This window comes from Protopterus annectens, chromosome 3.part1 (genome assembly GCF_019279795.1).
Source record: "Protopterus annectens isolate FY-2018-M chromosome 3.part1, PAN1.0, whole genome shotgun sequence".
NCBI lineage: Eukaryota > Metazoa > Chordata > Ceratodontiformes > Protopteridae > Protopterus > Protopterus annectens.
The window spans coordinates 1338726469-1338749888 of record NC_056732.1 but is presented as its reverse complement, the minus strand read 5'-3'; the positions used below and the strand labels follow the sequence as shown (position 1 = coordinate 1338749888).

General features: G+C 38.4%; 1 protein-coding gene across 1 annotated transcript in view; it reads left to right on the top strand.

The window, feature by feature from the left end:
• MYBL1 (MYB proto-oncogene like 1) overlaps positions 1–23420 on the top strand; it is a 1413299-nt gene that overhangs the window by 1213203 nt on the left and 176676 nt on the right. The window contains exon 14 of the mRNA XM_044067371.1: positions 20328–20435. Coding sequence (XP_043923306.1) covers positions 20328–20435 — 108 coding nt within the window. The remainder of the gene's footprint in view (positions 1–20327; positions 20436–23420) is intronic.

The window sequence follows — 23420 nt, the reverse complement described above, 5'->3', positions numbered from 1 at the left end:
ATTTTCAGTTCACTTTTACAGCAGAACAAATAAGTATTCTATTTATATTCCATAACAATTCACAACTTCTCTCTACGTCTTTTAATCAAAACTGGCTTTAAACTAATGGCATTATTCAAACCAGGAAAACAGTCTGCCTGCAATCTAACTATCCATTCAGACTCTTTAAGTTCTAGAAAATTATTCATATCCCCTTTTCTCAGACCTGTTTGTACTATATCCAATATTCTAAATTTAAAAGTGTGCTGCTCTCCCTTATCTTGAACATGTTTACTTAATGCATTTGTTGCAACACTTCTTCTTATATCAGATTTATGTTCTATAATCCTTTCTTTAAGCTTCCTAGTTGTCTTACCAACATAGAACGATGAGCATACTGTGCAGGTTGCCAAATATACCACTTGTAACATATTGCAGTTTGTCAGTACTTTCGCCGTAAATACTTCTCCCGTAGTGGGATGTATAAAATAATCTGTACTTTCATATAAGTCATTACAACAAGAGCAATTGTAGCATTTTCTTGTTCCTGCTGTTGTCTCTAATTTAACTGTATTTAATTTAAAGTCTTTATAACATAATTTTTGTTTTAATGTTTGTGAATTCCTATATGCATATCTTGGCCTTTCTCCCACTATTCTAACTATTTCTGGCATAGCCATCAGTATAGGCCAATGTCTTTCTATTATTTTACAAACACTATAAGTATTCAAATTAAAAGTAGTGAGGTACCTAACCATGTTATTACCCTTGTTTATATTGTCCTGATTTTTTATAAGTCCCCCTCTTAGTATTGGCCTATATCTATCAGCCCTTTCTTTTAACACCTCTTCATGTACCATACTTATAATTCGTTCAGAGTATCCATTATTACAAAATTCCTGCTTCATACTATTTACCTGTTCTCTAAAGTAGCTCTCTACCATATTCAATGTACTTATTCTTATAAATTGCGCCTTAATTATTCCCTTAAATGTGTGGGGGGCATGCATACTATTTCTGTTAATGTACCTTGAGGCATCTACTTCTTTCCTATGTACTGTAGATTCTAGTATACCTTCATTTTTAAATAAACACACATCCAAATAATTTATACTAGTATTTGATGCCTCCATTTTAAATTTCAGAAAATGTGTTGACGTATTTAAATATTGTAAATATTCATTTAGCTCTAACTGTGAGCCACCCCACAACAAGAAACAATCATCCACAAACCTTTTATAGAGAAGTATTTTCTCATTTAATTGAAAATCTTTATTTAATATTACCTCCTTCTCCCATTCATACAAAACCAGGTTTGCGTATGTGTTAGCAACTGGGGTACCCATCGCTACCCCAGTTAGTTGCAAGTATGGTTCTCCATCAAATATAAATACATTATGTGATAACACTATCTCAAGAAGTGTACAGATATTTTCTATTTCCCTTCCATTCATTTTTATTTCTCCATTCAAAAATTTTCGTATCGCTTCCACACCATATGTATTTGGTACAACGGTAAATAGTGATGTTATATCAAGAGTTACCATTATATACTCTTTTGGCTCATACAGATTACACCATTTATACAAGGTGTCCAAAAAATCATTAGTATCCTTAAGTACTGTAGAACACTTTTGTAAATACTTGCCCAATACATTCTGCAAATATTTAGAAATGGGCTCTGTAATCCATCCACCACCTGATACTATAGGTCTCAGTGGTGGATTTTCTGAGTCCTTATGGATCTTTGGAATACCATAAATTTGGGGAATCCTAGGACAAGGGACAGCCAAATAATTAAACAAATCAATACTCAGATCGTCATTAAGTTGTAGCTCATATATGGCCATATTAACTAATACAACTTGTTGTTGTGCCTCTAATAAAGTTATTTTCTTGAAGACATCCTCTTCACTAAGAAGTTGCTTAAAGTTTTCAAAGTATGTTTCCTTGGCCATTATAACCACCCCACCCCCTTTATCCACTTGTTTTACAATTATTCGGTCACAAGTTTGTAAATCTTTTAAAGCTAAATATTCCAAATATGTTATGTTATATCTACCTTTAATCATACTTTTACTATAATATTTACGTAATTCATGCTATACAATGTTAGAGAAAGCAATTAAAATAGGGCACAAATCTGGTGAGAACACACTTAGTCTCTTACATCTATCTAACATATTCACATTGTCATTTTTAAAAAGCATTTTTAAACCAACCTGTCTTAAGAAAAGTTTCAAATCTGTAATAGCTTGTACAACATTGTCCGCAAAGTTTGGAATGAATTTCATACCTTTGCTTAAAAGCGATAAATGCGCTTCAGTTCGTTGAAAATTAGATAAATTAACAGTACCTTTAAAAATTTTCACCGTTTGGTTATTTTGTTCTGAGTTAACGGACTACTGTACTTCCTTTTCCCCATAGCAGTAGTTTGCTGCACTTGCTGGTTCTGCTGAGAAATCTTTGTTGACGGTTGTGGCATTACTTTCTCCGGTTGCTTTAAACAAAAGGGAGAAACAGAAGTTATCTCTCGTTGGTTATTCTTCCTACCACCTTCATTATTCGAATCAGACGTTGCTTTAACATCTCTGACCTTGGCACGCACTGCTGGATCCTTCTTCGATTCCAAAGCATTTGCCAACACGCTCTGCGTAGCGTCACGTTTGTCAGTTAAAGGTACAGAATCTATATCTGAAGCATAGGATATAGAATCATTCTTCGCTAAAGCAGTTCTGTTAGTTGCTTGACTAGACGTTTCCCTTATTGATTCAAAAGTATCTAACTGATCTAAATAGTTAGATTTTTTATTTCCATTTACATTTTGTGTCACATTCTTATAGACAAATTCTAAAGCAACCGGAGAAAGTAATGCCACAACCGTCAACAAAGATTTCTCAGCAGAACCAGCAAGTGCAGCAAACTACTGCTATAGGGAAAAGGAAGTACAGTAGTCCGTTAACTCAGAACAAAATAACCAAACGGTGAAAATTTTTAAAGGTACTGTTAATTTATCTAATTTTCAACGAACTGAAGCGCATTTATCGCTTTTAAGCAAAGGTATGAAATTCATTCCAAACTTTGCGGACAATGTTGTACAAGCTATTACAGATTTGAAACCTTTCTTAAGACAGGTTGGTTTAAAAATGCTTTTTAAAAATGACAATGTGAATATGTTAGATAGATGTAAGAGACTAAGTGTGTTCTAACCAGATTTGTGCCCTATTTTAATTGCTTTCTCTAACATTGTATAGCATGAATTACGTAAATATTATAGTAAAAGTATGATTAAAGGTAGATATAACATATTTGAAATATTTAGCTTTAAAAGATTTACAAACTTGTGACCGAATAATTGTAAAACAAGTGGATAAAGGGGGTGGGGTGGTTATAATGGCCAAGGAAACATATTTTGAAAACTTTAAGCAACTTCTTAGTGAAGAGGATGTCTTCAAGAAAATAACTTTATTAGAGGCACAACAACAAGTTGTATTAGTTAATATGGCCATATATGAGCTACAACTTAATGACGATCTGAGTATTGATTTGTTTAATTATTTGGCTGTCCCTTGTCCTAGGATTCCCCAAATTTATGGTATTCCAAAGATCCATAAGGACTCAGAAAATCCACCACTGAGACCTATAGTATCAGGTGGTGGATGGATTACAGAGCCCATTTCTAAATATTTGCAGAATGTATTGGGCAAGTATTTACAAAAGTGTTCTACAGTACTTAAGGATACTAATGATTTTTTGGACACCTTGTATAAATGGTGTAATCTGTATGAGCCAAAAGAGTATATAATGGTAACTCTTGATATAACATCACTATTTACCGTTATACCTAATACATATGGTGTGGAAGCGATACGAAAATTTTTGAATGGAGAAATAAAAATGAATGGAAGGGAAATAGAAAATATCTGTACACTTCTTGAGATAGTGTTATCACATAATGCATTTATATTTGATGGAGAACCATACTTGCAACTAACTGGGGTAGCGATGGGTACCCAAGTTGCTAACACATACGCAAACCTGGTTTTGTATGAATGGGAGAAGGAGGTAATATTAAATAAAGATTTTCAATTAAATGAGAAAATACTTCTCTATAAAAGGTTTGTGGATGATTGTTTCTTGTTGTGGGGTGGCTCACAGTTAGAGCTAAATGAATATTTACAATATTTAAATACATCAACACATTTTCTGAAATTTAAAATGGAGGCATCAAATACTAGTATAAATTATTTGGATGTGTGTTTATTTAAAAATGAAGGTGTACTAGAATCTACAGTACATAGGAAAGAAGTAGATGCCACAAGGTACATAAACAGAAATAGTATGCATGCCCCCCACACATTTAAGGGAATAATTAAGGCGCAATTTATAAGAATAAGTAAATTGAATACGGTAGAGAGCTACTTTAGAAAACAGGTAAATAGTATGAAGCAGGAATTTTGTAATAATGGATACTCTGAACGAATTATAAGTATGGTGCATGAAGAGGTGTTAAAAGAAAGGGCTGATAGACATAGGCCAATACTAAGAGGGGGACTTATAAAAAATCAGGACAATATAAACAAGAGTAATAATGTGGTTAGGTACCTCACTACTTTTAATTTGAATACTTATAGTGTTTGTAAAATAATAGAAAGACATTGGCCTATACTGATGGCTATGCCAGAAATAGTTAGAATAGTGGGAGAAAGGCCAAGATATGCATATAGGAATTCAAAAACATTAAAACAAAAATTATGTTATAAAGACTTTAAATTAAATGCAGTTAAATTAGAGACAACAGCAGGAACAAGAAAATGCTACAATTGCTCTTGTTGTAATGACTTATATGAAGGTACAGATTATTTTAAACATCCCACTACAGGAGAAGTATTTACGGTGAAAGTACTGACAAACTGCAATATGTTACAAGTGGTATATTTGGCAACCTGCACAGTATGCTCATCGTTCTATGTTGGTAAGACAACTAGGAAGCTTAAAGAAAGGATTATAGAACATAAATCTGATATAAGAAGAAGTGTTGCAACAAATGCATTAAGTAAACATGTTCAAGATAAGGGAGAGCAGCACACTTTTAAATTTAGAATATTGGATATAGTACAAACAGGTCTGAGAAAAGGGGATATGAATAATTTTCTAGAACTTAAAGAGTCTGAATGGATAGTTAGATTGCAGGCAGACTGTTTTCCTGGTTTGAATAATGCCATTAGTTTAAAGCCAGTTTTGATTAAAAGACGTAGAGAGAAGTTGTGAATTGTTATGGAATATAAATAGAATACTTATTTGTTCTGCTGTAAAAGTGAACTGATAATAGAAATGTTTATAAGTTAATATTTCATTTTTGTATTTTTAAATGTGTTTTAAAGGGTTTTTATGTATGTCTTTTTAAGAATTGATTGCTGAATGAGTAAATGGGTGGGCTGAAGCATGTGATTTGATTTTAATCTCCTATTTAAATGCAGAATGTGCTCATTTTATTTGTACTGATGAAGGGTGTGAGACCCGAAAGCTTTATAATAAACTTTTTGGTGTGTTATAATCAATTTCGTACTGTTTGACCAGCCTGTGTGTGTGTGTGTGTGTGTGTGTGTGTGTGTGTGTGTGTGTGTGTGTGTGTGTGTGTGTGTGTGTCTTTAATATATATATATTGAAACTCCACCTTCTTTCGCTTTGCTGTCCACAGTTTGGGGTCTGAATGTATGATAGGATGAGTAACCAGGTAAAGCTGGGGTGCTCTCCGCAGCTTTGAACCAAGTTTCTGTGACTGCACAAATGTCAGCATCTTCCAGGATTAAGAATGTTTGCAATGAATGCAGTTTCCTGTTTAGACTCCTAGCGTTTAGCAGGATGACATTTAATTTGCATTTTGTTGAAATTTTTATGTTGGTCGTATCGACCTCATGACTTTTCGTAAAAAAGGCACTATGGTGGAGGCAAGGGCCTTTGCCAGAAGCCCAAAGCCCAAGTGAAACAGATGCAGGCTATTTCTAGCAAAGCATTGTGGTCTGTTGATCATATCTTCCCAAACTGTCAGGTATTGGATCCCCTTGGAATGACAACAGAAACTAAGCCAGTTGTTAAAGTCAGTCATTTTCTGTTTGTATTGCGGCATCATTCTGGGTGACGGTAGGATGCTGCTTAAGGCTAGGGACATACCTGCCTGGGACACACATTTAGCAAGCTCAGTCATGTCTCTCTTCATATAGTCCAGGGAGGTACATCTCAAGTCATTCACGCCAACATGGACTATGATGGAGTCATAACAGTAACTGTTGTTGAGAGACTTGAGTGCATGTGTGATTTGGCTGATTCTGGCACCTGACAAACAACTAACTGTGACTTTCTCCTTATCCAGCCTGGTGAGAGGCACATCTGTGTGTCTCACAATGGAGTCACCTATGACTAATATGTTGGGTTTATGGTTAGGCCTTAGTGGTTTACGAGACACTGGTGTGTGAACTGTGCATGGTATCTGGCGTGGAGGGTTGTGGAGTTCGCATGTGTTTTGCCCCTGAGGTCTTCTTTGTTTGGGTTTGTTTTTGTTGAGAACCACCGCATATGTGGGTGTGTGTTGTGTAGTTGTGGGTGGTGTTTGAGGTATAGTGATTGTGTTGACAGCCTTCTCAGTGCTAGATATACTGGCTTGTGAGAGAGAGATTGAGCATAGACTCGCTTCTTTATGTAATTGCATCTCTCACAAATTGTGTTCCTAGGTGGTGGTAGTAGATGGTTGTCTATGTACATGAGGCAGTTGCTACGCTGTCCCAGGACGCCCATATCAACCAGGCTGGTAGGAGAAACTGTAGGATATTGTCCATCCATATTTGTCAGAATCCGAGGGAGAGCGGCCAGGGAGAGCTAAGGGGTAGGCCTAAAGTCCACGTGCTTAAACCAAAACTAAGAGACTTAGAATAACACTTAAAATTTAAACAGGCTAAAAACAAGCAGAAAAGATGCAATTGAACACTTTAGAGAACAAGCAGCAGAAGAAGCAAGATGAAGTAATAGAGTAGTAGGAGGAAACACAAATACTGTAAAAGTAGCTAAATAAAGTTTTTTTATTTTTTATTTTATTTATTTTTTTTTTTCTTATTAATGTGGAAAGGGAGAAAGGAGGAACAGAAGATGATTCAAGGTTAAGAAACTAAGTGGGTTGTCCTTCACAAATATTCTCTCTGTATTAGGTAGAATGAGCTAATGAGACTGGACAGGGAGGAGTGTCCCAGATCAAATTTACAGTAGGGACAAGTAACTGCAAAGCCACCAAGTTTAAGAATAAGACAACAATAGGGAGGGAGGGTGGGAAACTATGCTACATCTACTAGCTACACTATTTTAGGCAGAAAACACTACAGAAATGTTTATCACCGCAGAAAAACAGCAGCAAGACCCTAAATGAAAGTTGTAAACAGAAAAAGGAGCAAGGAGACTCCAGGGAATGCTTTTAACTGCAAACAAATCAGCTATATGTTACATCCTGGCAGATAGGTTCAGTGCTAACTTTACCCCCCCCCCTCACCCCCTAAAGGGCCCATATCTATACAGGAAGAATGCAGAGTCCCTGTAATCACAACTACGCAGGTGAAAGCTGCACTCTCTAAAGCCAAAAACACAGCATCCATGGGACCGGACAACATCCCAGGCTGCGTTTTACATGAACTTCAGAATGAACTGGCTCCCCACTTAAGCACCATGTTCAATAATAGCCTCACATCAGGCTTTGTGCCCACTAAATGGCGCACAGCAACAGTTATCCCATTCCACAAAGGGGGAGCCACCACTGATCCCAGGAACTATAGACCTATTAGCCTGACGAGCCTGGTCTGCAAAGCCATGGAATGTATCATCATGGAACTCATAAACAAAGACATTGGTAACCTCCAAACTCTGGATCCCACCCAGTTCGGGTTTGTGAAAGGCAGATCATGCCTCCTGAGCCTGATCGACTTCTTTGAGGCAGTCACCAAAGCCGTAGATGAGGGTAAAGTGGTTCACACAGCCTATCTTGACCTCGCCAAGGCTTTCAACACCATCCTCCATTCTGGAACTATAGCTAAACTCAATAAACTAGGCATAAATCCCTAAGTCATAAGATGGGTTGCCAACTGGCTTACTGACATAACCCACAATGTAAAAGTTGCAGACTCCAAATCTGACCTCAAACCAGTGACAAGTGGAGTACCACAGGGTTCCGTCCTGGGACCGCTCCTGATTGGTATCTACTTCTCTGAAGTACAGGCTAACACAGAAGGCCTCTGGCTAACGAAGTTCGCAGATGACTGCAAACTAGGAGCCATAGTCAAGTCCCCAAATGATGTGAACATCCTACAGAAGGGCCTCTCTGAGACAGATGCCTGGTGTCAGAGCCATGGCCTCAAGCTCAATGCCAAAAAGTGCAGTGTCATCCCCTTTGGTAAAAACTCTGTACCCATGAACTACCACATAGGCAGCAATCTACTTAACACCGAATGTGTGATAAAAGACCTTGGGACCCAGGTGGACAGCAGTCTCTCCTTTGATAGTCACATCGCCACAGTAGTCAGGAAGTCCTTCTACGTGGCACACCTCATCATAAAAGGGATCTCGTCCAGGAAAAAAGAGGTCATCGTTACCCTCTACTCATCACTCATTAGACCCATTATAGAGTACAATGCCCCTTTTGGAATGTACCTCACAAGACATCTGCAGCAGCTGGAAGGGCCACAGAAGTACCTCACAAAGAGGATTACTTGACTCAAACAAATGCCCTACACTGACCGCCTCAAAAAACTCCAGCTTTACTCCGTAGCATATCGCCTACTCAGAGGTGATCTCTGCCTAACATATAAAGCTATGTCAAACCCAGAGCTGTTGGACATGCTACACCTAAAGAAATCCCAATCCCTCCGAGCTACACGTTCTAGGGACCTAAATCTTGTCACCACAATAAACAGGACATGCTGGTGGGATAGATTCCTATCCCAGAGACTTCCCATACTCTTTAACAGGCTACCCATCTATGTCAAGCAAAGTTCTTCATTAGCACAATTCAAGAAAAATCTTGATGAGTGGATGGGAAATAGAAAATACACCCCGGGGATCACTTCTGTGTCTCTGCTCGTCAGTGGCACAGGAAAATAACTTTCTTGGGTGGCGTAAGCCAGGGAACCTTGTTGGCTAGGCTTGCATAGGCCCTTGGGCCGATAGTCTAGTACCTACCTATGAACCTATGAACTCCTTGGCAGGAAATCAGAACAAACAAAACAGATGCTTAACAAAAGGAGAAAATTTCCATTTAATAACTTTCATACAGTAAAACTAGCTAAAAAAGCTTTACAAATAGTGTGAGTAACAAAAGTGATTTAATAAGTCCTATAAGGGAGATAATTCATATACAACAGTGCAGATTAGTTTATAGCAATAAAATATAGTAAAAAGTAGACAGCAGACATTAAAAAATGCAATAAATGGTTAGAATAAGCAATAACCAGTAAAAATAAGCCAGAAGACAGGATACTTATTGTTATATATCACAGATCAGAGTTGTGGTCAGTGCCCCTCCTCCGTTCAGCTCAGTGTGAACAAGGCTTGGAGGTCTTACTTCATGGCTTGGAAATCTGAAAAGTAAATGCCAGACAGAAGATCTCCCAGCTGTGGGCAGTATGGGGGACACAACTAGTCACCTCTTACTATCTGATGTAACACCTGACGCTCTCACTGTGTGGTTTCTGTCTTTTAGCCAGTTTGCTACCCATCTCACATCATAGGAATTTTTTAAAAAAATTATGCTTACTAACTATGCTAACACAGGGAATGGTGTCGAAGCCTTGACCAGGTCAAGTTATGCTGTGAGGCACTGTCCAGTGCCATTGTTATCCTTTTGAAGAAGTTAACCAAATTCATTAGACAAGAGCTACTTTTGAGAAAGCCAAACTGCTGCTGGTCTAGTCTAATCAGGTTTATGATCTCAAAGTGTATCAGATATGTTGTAATATGTCACATGGCTTTGCAGGTAAGACTCATCAGACTGAGGGCCTTCCTTATTGAGTGGTATCACCACTGCTCAGCACCAAACATCACGGACAAAATGTGTGGCTAATCCTGCGTTAAGCAGTTTGAGGAGCATCACTGCCGGGGTACATTTGGTAGTGTTCATTAAACAGCCAGGTATGTTATCAGGTCCCGTGGAAGAAGGGTTTTTGTCTCAAAAAGCACCTTTAATATATGTTCTTTAGTGATTACTGGGGGGAGGGTGAATGATTTAGGGATTTGTGGGCTTTGGATGGCTGTATATGGAGTAAAATACTCACTGAATTTTTTTGCCAATATGTTGACAATGTCTTCTGGGTCAGAATAGGTGGAACCATTTTGAATAAGTTCAGAGCAAAGCTGGGTGTTACTTCTACATTTCCTAAAGTAGCTAAAAAAGATTTGTGATACTCCTTTCCTTCAGATGGTAACCTAAATTCATGGGCTGCTGCAGTGGGCCTAATAGTATTTTTTTTGTTTACCTTTTTAGAAATCTTTCTGGTACTGTCCTTGATATGAGGGCTTTTTGAGAGAATATGTAATTTAAAGGAGTTTTTTTCTTGTTATAACTTTTTATGTTGAAGGATCACCCGTGAGGTTTGTTGTTGAATTCCCATTATATTTAGATCTGGTTGGGACAGTCAGTTCTCTACATGTACCTAATACTCAACTCCTTGAAATATTTTCAGTTTCAATTAAAACAATGTCTGATTGATAAATAGCTTTGCACCTGTACATCCCCAGGATAGAATTCACACACTTCAACCAGTGTACTATATTATAGCATAGTTCTATGTCCTCAATGACATATGATCTACTTAAAACACTATACCTCCCCTCACCATCTCTAATTTTTTCCATTATTTTTCCTCTCATCACCTATATCTTTTTTTCTTTTATTCTTTCTTTTATGAATACCGTATTCTTATTTTTGTTCCCTGTTCTGCACAACATGTAACCCCCCTGTGTTTGAACCTTACATATATGATGCAAGATTAACTAATCTGATGTTGTCCTTTTCATTCATTCCTCAACTGATGAGTTCAGATCTGACACTGAGATTCAACTTGGCTGCTTTGACTAGATCATCGAATCCCAGAGCTCTTGAGCTCCTCCCTTTACTCATAAAACCCCACCAACCTAACATACTCCAGGTCTCGTTTGCTGCCATTAGGTTTCAGACGTGGATTCCTTAGCACTCTAGTGTTTTTGGATTTTGTCTGTTTTTTTTTTTCTTGGTCGTGAGTTAGTTTAAAGTTATATTTTCATGTTTCTCTTCCTCCCTACCATTTTCTGTGAGTTAATTACTGATCTCTTTAAGCTACCATTTGTTCCATACTTCTCTCTATACCATTGCTGGTATCACTTTGTACTGTTTGGAGAACTCCTCGCATTGTTGGTAGTTTTTTTCCACTTTTTTTCTTTTCTTCTCCAAAAAACATCTTTATAGCTTTATATAGTAGCTTTTTTGAACTGTGATTTATTTTAGTGAAATTCATTGTTGCTTCCTGTCTTTTTGCTGATGTGTCTGACAAAACTGCAATGCGATTCTGTTTCCATCCTAGGACAACATGAACCCTGAAAGAGATTTGGTATGCACAAGCTTTCCAACTCAGATGCCACAGGGAATGTAACTACTGTCTGGGTCCTGCACACCTGTTCAATCTATTTTGGTTTCAACACCAGAGCTTTAACAGATCACCATTAGTTTTCCGAGGTTTTCTGCCTTCTTCTTCTACTCCCTCTGTTGCTGGAGCTCAAACCCCTTCAAAAATGCAGACTGCAATAAGCATGATCCTTTTCCTAACAAAAAGGAGTCCTGAAAAATGTCTCCTGATCATGCTTTGGCTTCAACGTCGGCTCCTTCAGTGGAACTCCATGCAAAAGTTCATAAGAAGTTGGATCTGTCGGTTTCAGATCCAACTGCTCAAAAACCAAAGTCCCCTCGGATCCGATCTCTTTTGCTTTTGTCTGATCCGATTTCATCTAGGCTTTCATCTCCTTTCCTGGAAGGGTCAACTCGAAGAAACTCTAAGCCACCTTCCATTATGTCCTCTCTTAGATCCACCAGATGTCTCTTAGAAGCAGATGTGGACAAGATAATGAGGAAGTTCCTCAGAGTACGATACTGACAGTAGTTCTCCCAGGTCTGAACCCACCAGGCACCAAGAGCCTACATCTGTCCACTTCCCCTGTAGTATCTCCTTCTCCAATCTGATCCTCTGTTTTGGAGCCTTCAGATCCAAGATCCCTGGGAGTGTCTTTGGATCCAAAGACTGTTTTTTTCTTCTACATTGATTGTTCCCTTGAGTCAACCAGCACTGAGTATCTTGGTGCTGCAGGAGTCTCAGAGCCAAAGCATTGTCGCCGGATCAGGGGGCTTGGAGTCAACTCAGAAACTTTCAGAGCCATCTCTTCCCGTCAGAGGCTCAGCATTAGATAACTCAGGTCCAACTCCCTCCTCTGGTGGAGTGCTGTTTGGGTTGCAGGAGCCGATGATCCAAGATATTTTACCTTTGAAGCCATCGACTTGTGTGTCCCATAAGTGTTCTGCATTTGAGATTGTGGAGAGGGTTTTCTCCTTGGCTAGAGAAGAGACATCCCTGCCTCATGCTGTTCTTTACTCTGAGCCTTGACCATCCTTTCCACTGGGACAGCCAGCTGAAATGAGTCTCTAGCCTGTCCATCAAGACATTATCTCATCTGACACTTCCCAGAACATCCCACTGCAGAAGTCCCTCGTAAGAGGAGGCACTTGGATCCCCTCCAATAATCTCTCACAGAGGGCACTTATTTTGATGAGGGGAACGTGTCCCCCAGATCACCCCATTCCAGGAGGAATCAGTGTTCCTGGAGGCTTTCAAGTCTGGCCCATCTACTTCTTGAGTGAGCAGTTTGTTCAGTATACAAAGTTTCAGATGGTCGCAAAAGGGGATACACACATATATATATATATATATATATATATATATATATATATATATATATATATATATATATATATATATATATGACACCTGTACTTCTGGCTGAGAGCCAGTCATTACCAGTTAAGTGTAGTGCCCTTTGGTCTCACCACAGCCCTCAGGCTGATCACCAGATGCATGGCAGTGGCAGCAGCTCACTTGAGACTGCCGAGATTCTGGGTATTTCCATATCTAGATGACTGGCTCCATACTGCCACAACCAGGCATTGACTTTTGCAGGCAGTGAACTATTTGCTTCAGTTGTGTTCTCATTTGGGAATAACAGTTAATTACAACAAGTCTCAACTCACACCTACACATAGTCTGGAGTTCATAGGTGCTGTTTTGGTCTCAGTCAGATAGCCCCTCTTCCTTCTACTTGAATAAATACACTGCAGTCCCAAGTCAAGAAAGTGATTCAAATTTCATTTCTTCCAGCCAGACTGATACTATAGGCTTTGGGTTCCATGGCAACAGCTATCACTCTTGTCTCTTTGACCAGGTTCCATATGAGAATCCGTTAGTGGACACTGTCGACTCAATGGTCCATTCTCCAACATCCATTATCTATGCCAGTCAAGATCACGCAAGCATTCAAAAGGTGTCTTCTGTGGTAGATTCATTGGAATCAACTCCACAAAGGCCATCCCTTTGTTCTTCCCCTGCCCAAGGCCACAATAACTATGGATGCCTCCCAGTTCGGATGGGGGAGGGGTATTACATGAGAAGAACAGTCCAAGATATGTGGTTGCCCAAAGAAGCCAAGATGTATATCAGTGTTCTGGAGATGAGAGCTGTCCTCCTAGCTTGCAGGCCTTTCAAGAAATTCTCCCAACGGGGACAATTGCAATGCAGACAGAAAGTATGTCAGTAGTCTGGTACATCACCAAACAAGGGGGAACCACATCTTACCCTCTTTCTCAAGAAGGTACGAGAGTATGGCAATGGGCGATCTCTTCCAGTTGCTTTCTAATAGCAGCGCACATTCTTGGGAAATCCAGCGTGATTGCAGACAAGTTAAGCAGGTCCATTCTGATGCCTCATGAGTGGTCTGCCAATATCAATGTGGCAGAGAGAATTTTCCTTCATTGGGACCAGCGATGCTGCACTCTATTTGCCTCTCCCCTCAACAATAAGTCCAGCAGGTTCTTTGCCATGATTTCTTCATTGGGGAAGTTGCTGAGAAATACTGTAGTTCACAGTTGGCCCTCCAGTCTCCTGTATGGTTTTCTATCCTTGTTACTAATTTCCAAGGGGTCATATTCACAATGTTATAGTAACTGGGGACTCTGTCTCATTCGTTGAATGAATGAAAAGAACAAATCAGATATAAAAATATTATGTGCATACCATAATATTCCATCTGTGTTGTCCATTTTCATTCTTCCTCAATTTCCCACCCACCTACCCGTATCCTTTGCTTCTGGAAGGATCTAAAAGTTGTACATGAACCTCTGTTCCTTGTTTGAGCTCCAGCTTCTGTTTTCCTTTCTACGTTTTTTTTTCTTTAATAGATTACCCTGATATAGATATAGCTATAGATATACAGTGGGGAAAAAAATGTACGTACCCCTGTTAAAATGCCAGGTTTTTGTGATATAAAAAAATTAGACCACAATAAATCATTTCAAAACTTTCCCACCTTTAACGTGACATATAACCTTTGCAATTCAATTGAAAAACAAATCTGTTAGGGGGAAAAATATAAAAAATAAAAAATGTACAATATTCTGGTTGCATAAGTGTGCACACCCTTAAACTAATACTTTGTTGTGTGTGCACATCCTTAAACTAATACTTTGTTGAAGCACCTTTTGATTTAATTACAACATTCAGTCTTCTTGGGTACACACCTGCCATCAATTAAAGAGACTCTGATTAACCCCAAACAAAGTTCAGCTGTCCTGGTAGGATTTTCCTGACATTTACTCAGTTACCTGCTACAGCAAAAGTCATGGTTCGCAGAGAGCTTACAAAGCATCAAAGGGATCTCATTGTTAAAAGGTATCAGTCAGGAGAAGAGCACAAAAAAATTTCCACAGGATTGAATATACCATGGAACACAGTGAAGACAGTCATCAAAAAGTGGAGAAAATATGGGACAACAGTGACATTGCAAAGAACTGGATGTCACTCCACAATTGATGAAAAAATATCAAAACTGGTCAGGGAGGCTGCCAAGAGACCTACAACAACACTGAAGGAGCTGCAGGAATTTCTGGCAAGTACTGGTTGTGTACTACGTGTGACAACAATCTCTCATATTCTCCATATGTCTGGACTATAGGGTAGGGTTGCAATACAGAAGCCTTTTCTTACACAGAAAAACATCCAGGCCCAACTAAAATTTGCAAAACAGTACATCAAGTCTTCCAAAAGCATGTGGGAAAATGTGTTATGGTCTGATGAGACCAAGGTTGAACTTGTTGGCCATAATTCCAAAAGGTACATTTGGCACAAAAACAACATTTTGCATCACCAAAAGAACACCATCCCCACGGTGAAGCATGGTGTTGGCAGTATCATGTTTTGGGGTTGCTTTTCTTCAGCTGCTATTTCTAATTTTCTCCTGGGTGAAGATAACTCTACTTTAGCCTGTACTAGACTATGCAAGGCCTTGCTTAGGGGAGCTTTTTTTACTTAGGCCTCCATTAAAAGATCCTACTCCTACTTGGGATTTGAATGTAATGTTTCGGGGCTTAACTCAATTTCCCTTTGAACCTTCAGCCAAAGCTAATTTTATTCATTTTGTCTTGGATAAACATTTTTTCTAGTTGCTATAACATCAGCTAGACAAATATCTGAACTCCAGGATCTAGCCTCAAAACCCCCTTACCTGATTTTTCACAAAGACAGGGTGTTATTGAGAACAAACACATCCTTTTTCCCAAGTTAGCTTCTGAGACAAACATAAACCAGGTCATTAATCTTCCAGTTTTCTTTCCCAACTTTTCAAATAAAAGGGAGTATATGCTACACCTTTTGGACATATATAGACAACTTTTTTTTTATCTTCGTATAACCAGACTTTAGAAAATCTGACCAGTTATTTATTTCCTTTTCTTCTATCAGATTGGGCAATCCAGTATCCAGTGAAGGTGGAGGGAATTATGAACAATTCCAAATACCAGTCACTTTTGGCCCAAAATCTTCAGGCGTCTGCTAGAAAGATGAAGAGGAATTTCAAGTTAATTGGTCACAGCCTGCCCTTGTGGCAGAAATGGATGAAGTCTTGACTATGTCCAAGGTGATTATTCAATTAGCAGCACTGGTGCTGGGGTGGATAGGCTGAGGAGGATGTCTGTGAGCAGCTGCTGCTATCTCCTCCAACCCTGGGGCTGGGGAGGCAGCTCTGGCTCAACACTTACATAGGACTTGGGGAGCACAATGGGTATTGCACCTATAGAGCATGAGCCTGCTGAGAATACACAGATCAGCCTGGGAAGTATTGTGTGTGGAGGCATGTATGCTTCCTTGAGGTGAGCAACATTAGGGAGCTGCCATGGCAGTTCTGAGGTTCCAGGATTAGGCTTCTGCACAAGACTTGCAGCTGGCCTACTCCCTACTCCCTGTCTGTCATCACCAGGGAATAAATGAACTAATAGAGCTCCCAGGCAGGTACAAAAAAAGGTTTAGGATTCTTGCCGAGCCTAATAATGCCCATCTTCTGTCCCTGGACAATGAATTTATCAACTACATACAGGTAGTGGAGCGATCAGGTGGGCTTCTGCAGGAGTAGGGAGCTCAGTGGTCCCAGTTGACAGATCCTACAATGCAGTTCATAAAAATTTCCTAGGACTTGCATGTTACACTTGAAGTAATGGATTCACACTTTTAACCTAACTCTTGGCAATGCATTCCTTGTTCCCCACCCTTGTAGTAATGGAGATAAGAGGAGTTCTTCTGACATTACAAACCTTTCAGGATGCCTTACTTCAAGGTGGTATTGCCATCCACATTGACGACAGTGCAGTGTTTTGTAAATAAACAAAGAGTTGCCTCCTTTGTCAAGAAAAAGCTAAGTTATGAGAATGGGCTAGATTCACAAACAACTTTTTGATAATCAGTCACATTTCAGGGAAAGCCATTTCTGGAATGGAGAAGCCCAGTTGTTACCCACAGGTGCCTAGCAACTTTTTCCTCAGCCTGTCAGTAGCAATTTTGTATTACAAGGGAAACATTACTGCAAACTATCTGCATCCCCTATCAGTACCAAATGTAACAGCCTCTTGTCCTTCATCCCTGTCCTCCAGGGGAACGTCCCATGATTGCTTTTGTCTGGAAATGGCACCACTATGGAATCCTTTACTCCTTTTTCCCTATTTCCACTTATTATGAACTTCATTCAGAAACTCAGACTAAGCAAGTCAAAAGTCATCTTCTTAACCCCATTTTTGACATCAATAGATGTGGCTTTCCCTGCTTTAGCCGCATCTTCTGGAAAAGCCTCAGTGTCTAAGGCCCTTCATAATCCTCCTAACCCAGCCAGATAGCAAGCTTCACCTGGACCTTCACTACTTCCATCTAACCATGTGATTACTCCAGTTCTTATAATGGCCAGGGACTCCTCAGACCATGAAGACAAAATGCCAAGGTACTAGAAGTCTTAATAAATTATTATGCTTTCATCCTGGAGTGGTTTCCTATCGTGGTGCTTTTGTGTTTTGTAAAGACTCCTCAGACTCTGCCAGGTAGTCCAGATATTAACCTCTTCCCAGATGCCCAATACTAGAATATTGTACAAAAATAAGTTAGCATATTTCTTTATATAGACTACTTCTAAATGTTAGAATTCCTTTACAGTTCCAGTGCCTTCTATTTTAGACCTCCTTTCTTAGATCTTTGACATAGGGTTAGCCTGTGCCTCTATTAGGATGCACTTATGAGTCCGTCCTTATATTCACCAGAACTTTACCGTGTTTTCAATAGCCTTACTGAAAGTTTGTAAATATTGTGTCAAAGGAACCTTTCTGATCAGATGTTCTATCATGTGTCCTGTACTTCCTTGGGACTTTCCTTTGTTTTAGAGAAATTGAATCTTCTTTCTTTTGAAACAGCTGCTACAGCAAAGGTAAAATACCCCTGATTTTTTTGGTGGGCATTACGTCCACTAGAAGAGTCTCTGAATTATAAGCTTTGGTTTCAAGCCTCCATCCTTAATTTCCGTGAGGTTAGAGTGTCATTGCAAAAGAAAAAATCATTTGTGCCCAGTTTTAGCCACTGAGACAAATCTCATTCTGTTCATGTGTCTGTGTTTTTCTCAGTTACTGTAACAGAGATGGATAGTTGTTGCAATGTATAAATGTCCACAGGCAGCTCAGTTTTTATCCTGATAAACCCAAATCTTTCAAGAAAGGCTCAACTATTTATCTCTTTCTCTAACAAGAAATGGGGCTTTAAAGTTGATAAAATTACTTTATCCAGATGGATGACTGCATTAAATTCTGCAAGGATAAACATAATTAATCTTTGCTTTCCATGCATAGAGCTCATCCATCAAGGGCAGTGGCTACGTCTGGATCCGTCTGCACGACACTGTAAGCTGAATGTGATCTGGAGATCTTTGTCTTCCTTGGGGTTGACAGTTATAACACCTTGACACTATATCCTAGTAAATATAACTATTTTTGTGTTATTGTTACTTGTATCTGGAGCTTTTCTCCTTGGGCCCCTGGTTCAGTTGGACTAACCCGGTTAACAAATGGCAATAAATAAATAAAATAAATAAATACATGTTCCAGTGAAGATGAACACCCAGACAGTTAAGCTTCAGATTCTGTCTTGTTGATATACACAAACCTTATCTTGTTAGATATGAAAGTTAAATGCTCACCATAATATTGGAGATGGTTAAGCATGTTTACCATCAACATACCCATACTCCTTCCTCTGCTTCAGTGTAGATGTGATCTGCATGATTCTCGGTGATTACACATAAGCTTTTTGATCCACTGTAGTGTGTTGCAACAGAGATCTGGAGAGGAAACTGGTTTGCAGAGCATTATGGTTAAAAGAGGAGGGGATAGTGACCTAGAAAGTTTCATATGCCGGGCTGTCTAAAAATCTGTGGTGGTGGTGTTCTTGTTGAAGAGAATGGAGCAGCCCATTCATATCTAACATTGTGGTAAACATTTTCTTGTCTCTGCACTAAATTGTTTAGCAGAAATAAAATTTAATCTGCTGCACATGTACATATTTTATATGCAGATACATATGTAGTACATTGCAAAAGTAAATTTTTTGCCATCTTTAGCAGAGGTTTTATGCTGTTCACTATTCCTACATTTTCTTACTTTTTTCCCCAGGTTATTTTTGCCTCCATGTATGCTGATCATCAAGCTTACTCCTTTTGTTCAATCACCACTGGGGAGTTCATGGTATGAGACCAAGAGACACCTGGAGACGGTGTCATCCAGGGAGTCATGGAAGTGTTTACTTCCCAGCATCTTGGCAATGCAGGCTTTCTAAGTAAGGTCATAAACCCTGCCCTTGGTGGCTGACATGGGTACCCACATCACTACTGTGCCATCCTGCCACTTCCTGTGCATGTATGGGCTTTTCCCACATGCTGATCAGGACTACTATCACTGATGTGAGTTCACCAGTTCCATATCTCTGGTCCTGGCCATTTCACTGTACACAAACTTTCACTTGCATGGTACCACTTGACCATCTGGAAGCCTCCTTAACCTTCCCCCAAGATGGGTAGTTAGATATCAGTCTTTTACTCTAATCCTACAATCTCCAGATATTTCAGCAACCAAGTCAGGAATCAAACTTGGGTTCCCTGGTGTAGTTCAAGGCGTTTTTTTCTTAAGTTTTTATGCAGGAGAGTGGTCCTGGGAGGGATTTGAAGCTGTACATTTTTTTGTTATTTTAAATTATAATTTTTGTAAATTTTGTCACAAACTCAAATAGACTAGCTACAGAGAGTTGCTTCATCTTATTTCTAATGCAGTTTTTTCAATAGTTTTCCAGCAGTGGAGACTCTAATAACTTCTTTAAGGTATTTTTGAATAGCTGTTGTATGATAGACTGTAAGTAACATTGTCATTCTGATGCATAAGTAAGTATATTCCCTCATATAAATCACAATCCCTTTACTGTTGTACCCCTATCGTTTCTGAACTTCATCTGGTATGGTGCCGTGTTAAATGATCACTCATTATATTGTACTGACCACATTCTTTGCTTTGTTATCCTCGGGTCTTGATATTGTTTTATTTCTAAAACTCTGCATTATCTCTCAGTGCTGTTGTCTCCATTATTATATCTCTTGAGTGTACCTATTTTGCGGTAGTACTGAATTTAAGTGCTATATCAAAACTGTAATGATTTTTTTTTTTTAACAACCAGCTTTCTGCTCCTGTGAAAAAGGTTAGAAAGTCCCTTGTTTTGGATGATGTGGAAAACGATAGTCCTAGTTCTCCAGCATCAACAGAAAGTACTAGTCCGAGCATGCAGGTTAGTGTATAAACCGTTTCAGTTGTATTCTTGGTGCATTTTCTGTTGGTTTTGATGTTCTGTGATTCATTTCGACACATTTTATTCATAGACTTTTTGTTGTTGTTGTTTTAGTTTACCACTTGAAATGCCATTGTCATGAAGTTGATTACTGGTTTTCTATATGTGCAATAGTTTCAAATTGCAGACAGAGAAGTGGCCATATAATTCCAGTCAGAGCCATTGTAGTAAATATAATCAGAACTTTCATCAGCTGGTGTTAGTACCACTCAGGTATGACATATATACCTTTAACCCCTGTCATATCATCATTCAGGCCCCAATAACTAAAAAAAATAGGCAGTAGTTTTATCTTCTTTCTTGCCATGAGTTTATTTAAGACTCAAGTGGAACACAAACCTGCAAGATCATGATTACTGTGGCAGTATTCATAACATATACCAAACTGTATACGTTAATTCCTGGCCCAATTTAAGGTGGTGTAAGTCCACTATAAAACCATAGTTGATACAAATTATATTCAGTCTGTGATGTCTCTTTAATATTGTTCGACTTTTGACTATTTTATTTATTTAACATTTGTTTACTGTAGAAGTCTGGCTGGGCTAGTAGTCAATTTTCAGTGGAGACCCGGGGAGAAAAGTTCCTAGTACAATTTAGCAATTACAACATTATTTAACAAAGAACTCAAATAAATAAAAGTTTGTGATGCCTCTTTAATGCTATTAGACCTTTGACTGTATTTAATATTATCAAGTGGTTTGTCAGTTGATACCAACCTAAAGCATTTGGAGCCACATGTTTTAGTTTAGTAGTTTGGTAGAAAAGCAAGTTGCTGAGGGTAAAAATATGAATTGTAATGCCCACAGATAATAAGTGAGCTTGAAAAATAAAAACAAAAATGGCACTTGAGGTCTAAGCATAATATTGTGTCACACACAGACTCACAGCAGGCATTATGGCAAAGAAGCTGCAGTACAGACTTATTTGTACACATTTATACAGGCTTAACATTGAACAAAACTAGCACAGCAGGAAGAGAAGGAAGGCTAATGAGCTGTTATGTGGTGTAAATGAACATGTCATCATGCTCTGCATTATTTTTCCCCTCTGTCCCTCTTCCATCCTTCATATTACTAGTCCAGCACCCTAGTACTTGTCCACACTGGGTCTACAGCTCTCTTCCTTGCAGTATTTGGTATGTGCACAAAGCTTCTGTATAAAGTCAGCATTGCTAGGACTCTTGTTCATTTATTCTCACTGCTTCAGGTGCTTCACATCTAACATTGACAGCAAAGTAAGTTTGCCTGCATAGTGACTCATGCATACTAATCATATATTTTTCTTCAGGAATCTTTAGCCAGACTATTTTCTGTGGTCATGATGGCATGATGGGCTATACCACAGTTTGTTTTACTGCTCTGAGGATGACTTTTTATTGATCCTACACTCAAGGTGGTCTAAGGATATTTATTAGAGAAGTGATTATGTGAAATTAGGTAGAGAATAGTCAGTAGAAGAGATTGCTAATGACCTTCAAGAATTTTCTTCACTGACCCTGGTGCTGCCAAACAGTATATCCTCAGCAGTAACTTTGTCAGCGCCTACATTGGTGTACCATGTAATCATAACCGATTAAGGGATTTCAGTGGAAGATGAACCTAGAGCTTTTCAGTTGTTTTCTCAAAGTAAGATGTCATTAACACCATTGTAAATGGCATTAAGATAATATGAACCTACATCAGTACCTTCATTAGACTGATGTCAGTTTGTTAAAAAAACACTGAGATATGCACATCTTCACAAGTACCTGCAAAGGTTTAAGAAGGCAATGGGATATGTAAAAGAACTCTCTTTCTTAACTCCTGTTCTGCTTTCTGTTTGAAGCAGTCGTTCTTCCTCTCAATATTCTAGAGATGAATATCCTTCCCAGCAGACAATATTTCCTTTATGGAAATTTTAATTTTCATGGGAGAATATTTTGAATGACTTAACTGCAATCCCTCATTTCTGAGGAAATTATAAGGCTTCCAGATAAAAGACACATGGTCCTACCACTTTGCATTACTTTAATGATGTGTTGAATGTTGTCAGTCATTATCCTTATTCTTGGTCTCCAGCATCAAAAAAATGTTGCTAGGCCAATAGCTTACACGAGTAGATGTCTGATATCTTTTAATACCAAAAAATGATAGATTTGAAGGAGAATGGGCTTATAAATTGGCATCAGTTCTTGTCAGGAAACAAAATACATTCTGCAGATTATTTAATTGCAAAATATAGCATAGAAAATAATAGTTGGTTAGACTTGCAAAAGTAAAGAATTTATACAAGATAAAAATCAAAGTAACATTCAAAATATAAAATACTCAGATTCCCAAAATTCTAAACCTTCTATCTAATATCAATAACAAATCATCTAATATTTTTTCATTATCAATAATTTACAAAATCCTAAGAACTGAATTTGCTTTATCTGACATCTAATTTTGGTCATATTCAACTAAAATTAATAAAGAAGAATTTTAGATAATAAAAAACTAATATTGAATTCAGCAGCGAAAACAGCATCTTTCCCATAATGGAAAATATTTATATGGAAATTTATGCATAGAAATTTTCTCATACCTCAAAAGATAGCAGCTGTATATAAATTAGATAACACAAAAGATTGGAGATGTGAGATAGACCTTAATGCTGATTGGCAACATATGACAGTTGGTTGTAAAATAGTTCTTCCATTTTGGACTGACTTCAGAAACTTTTGTAGAGCATTATGGTCGGTTAAGTGTAACATCTCAGATTCTCTTATATTATTTAATGCACATATACCTGAAATGATTACAGTATCACAAACACCTTCTTTGGAGTATTTTAGTAATAGCTAGAAAAAGCATTGCAAAAAATTGGAAAACGAAGACTACTATCTCATTCAATAATGAATTTATCTGTTTAGCAAATTCAGTATGTAATAAAGAAATATTT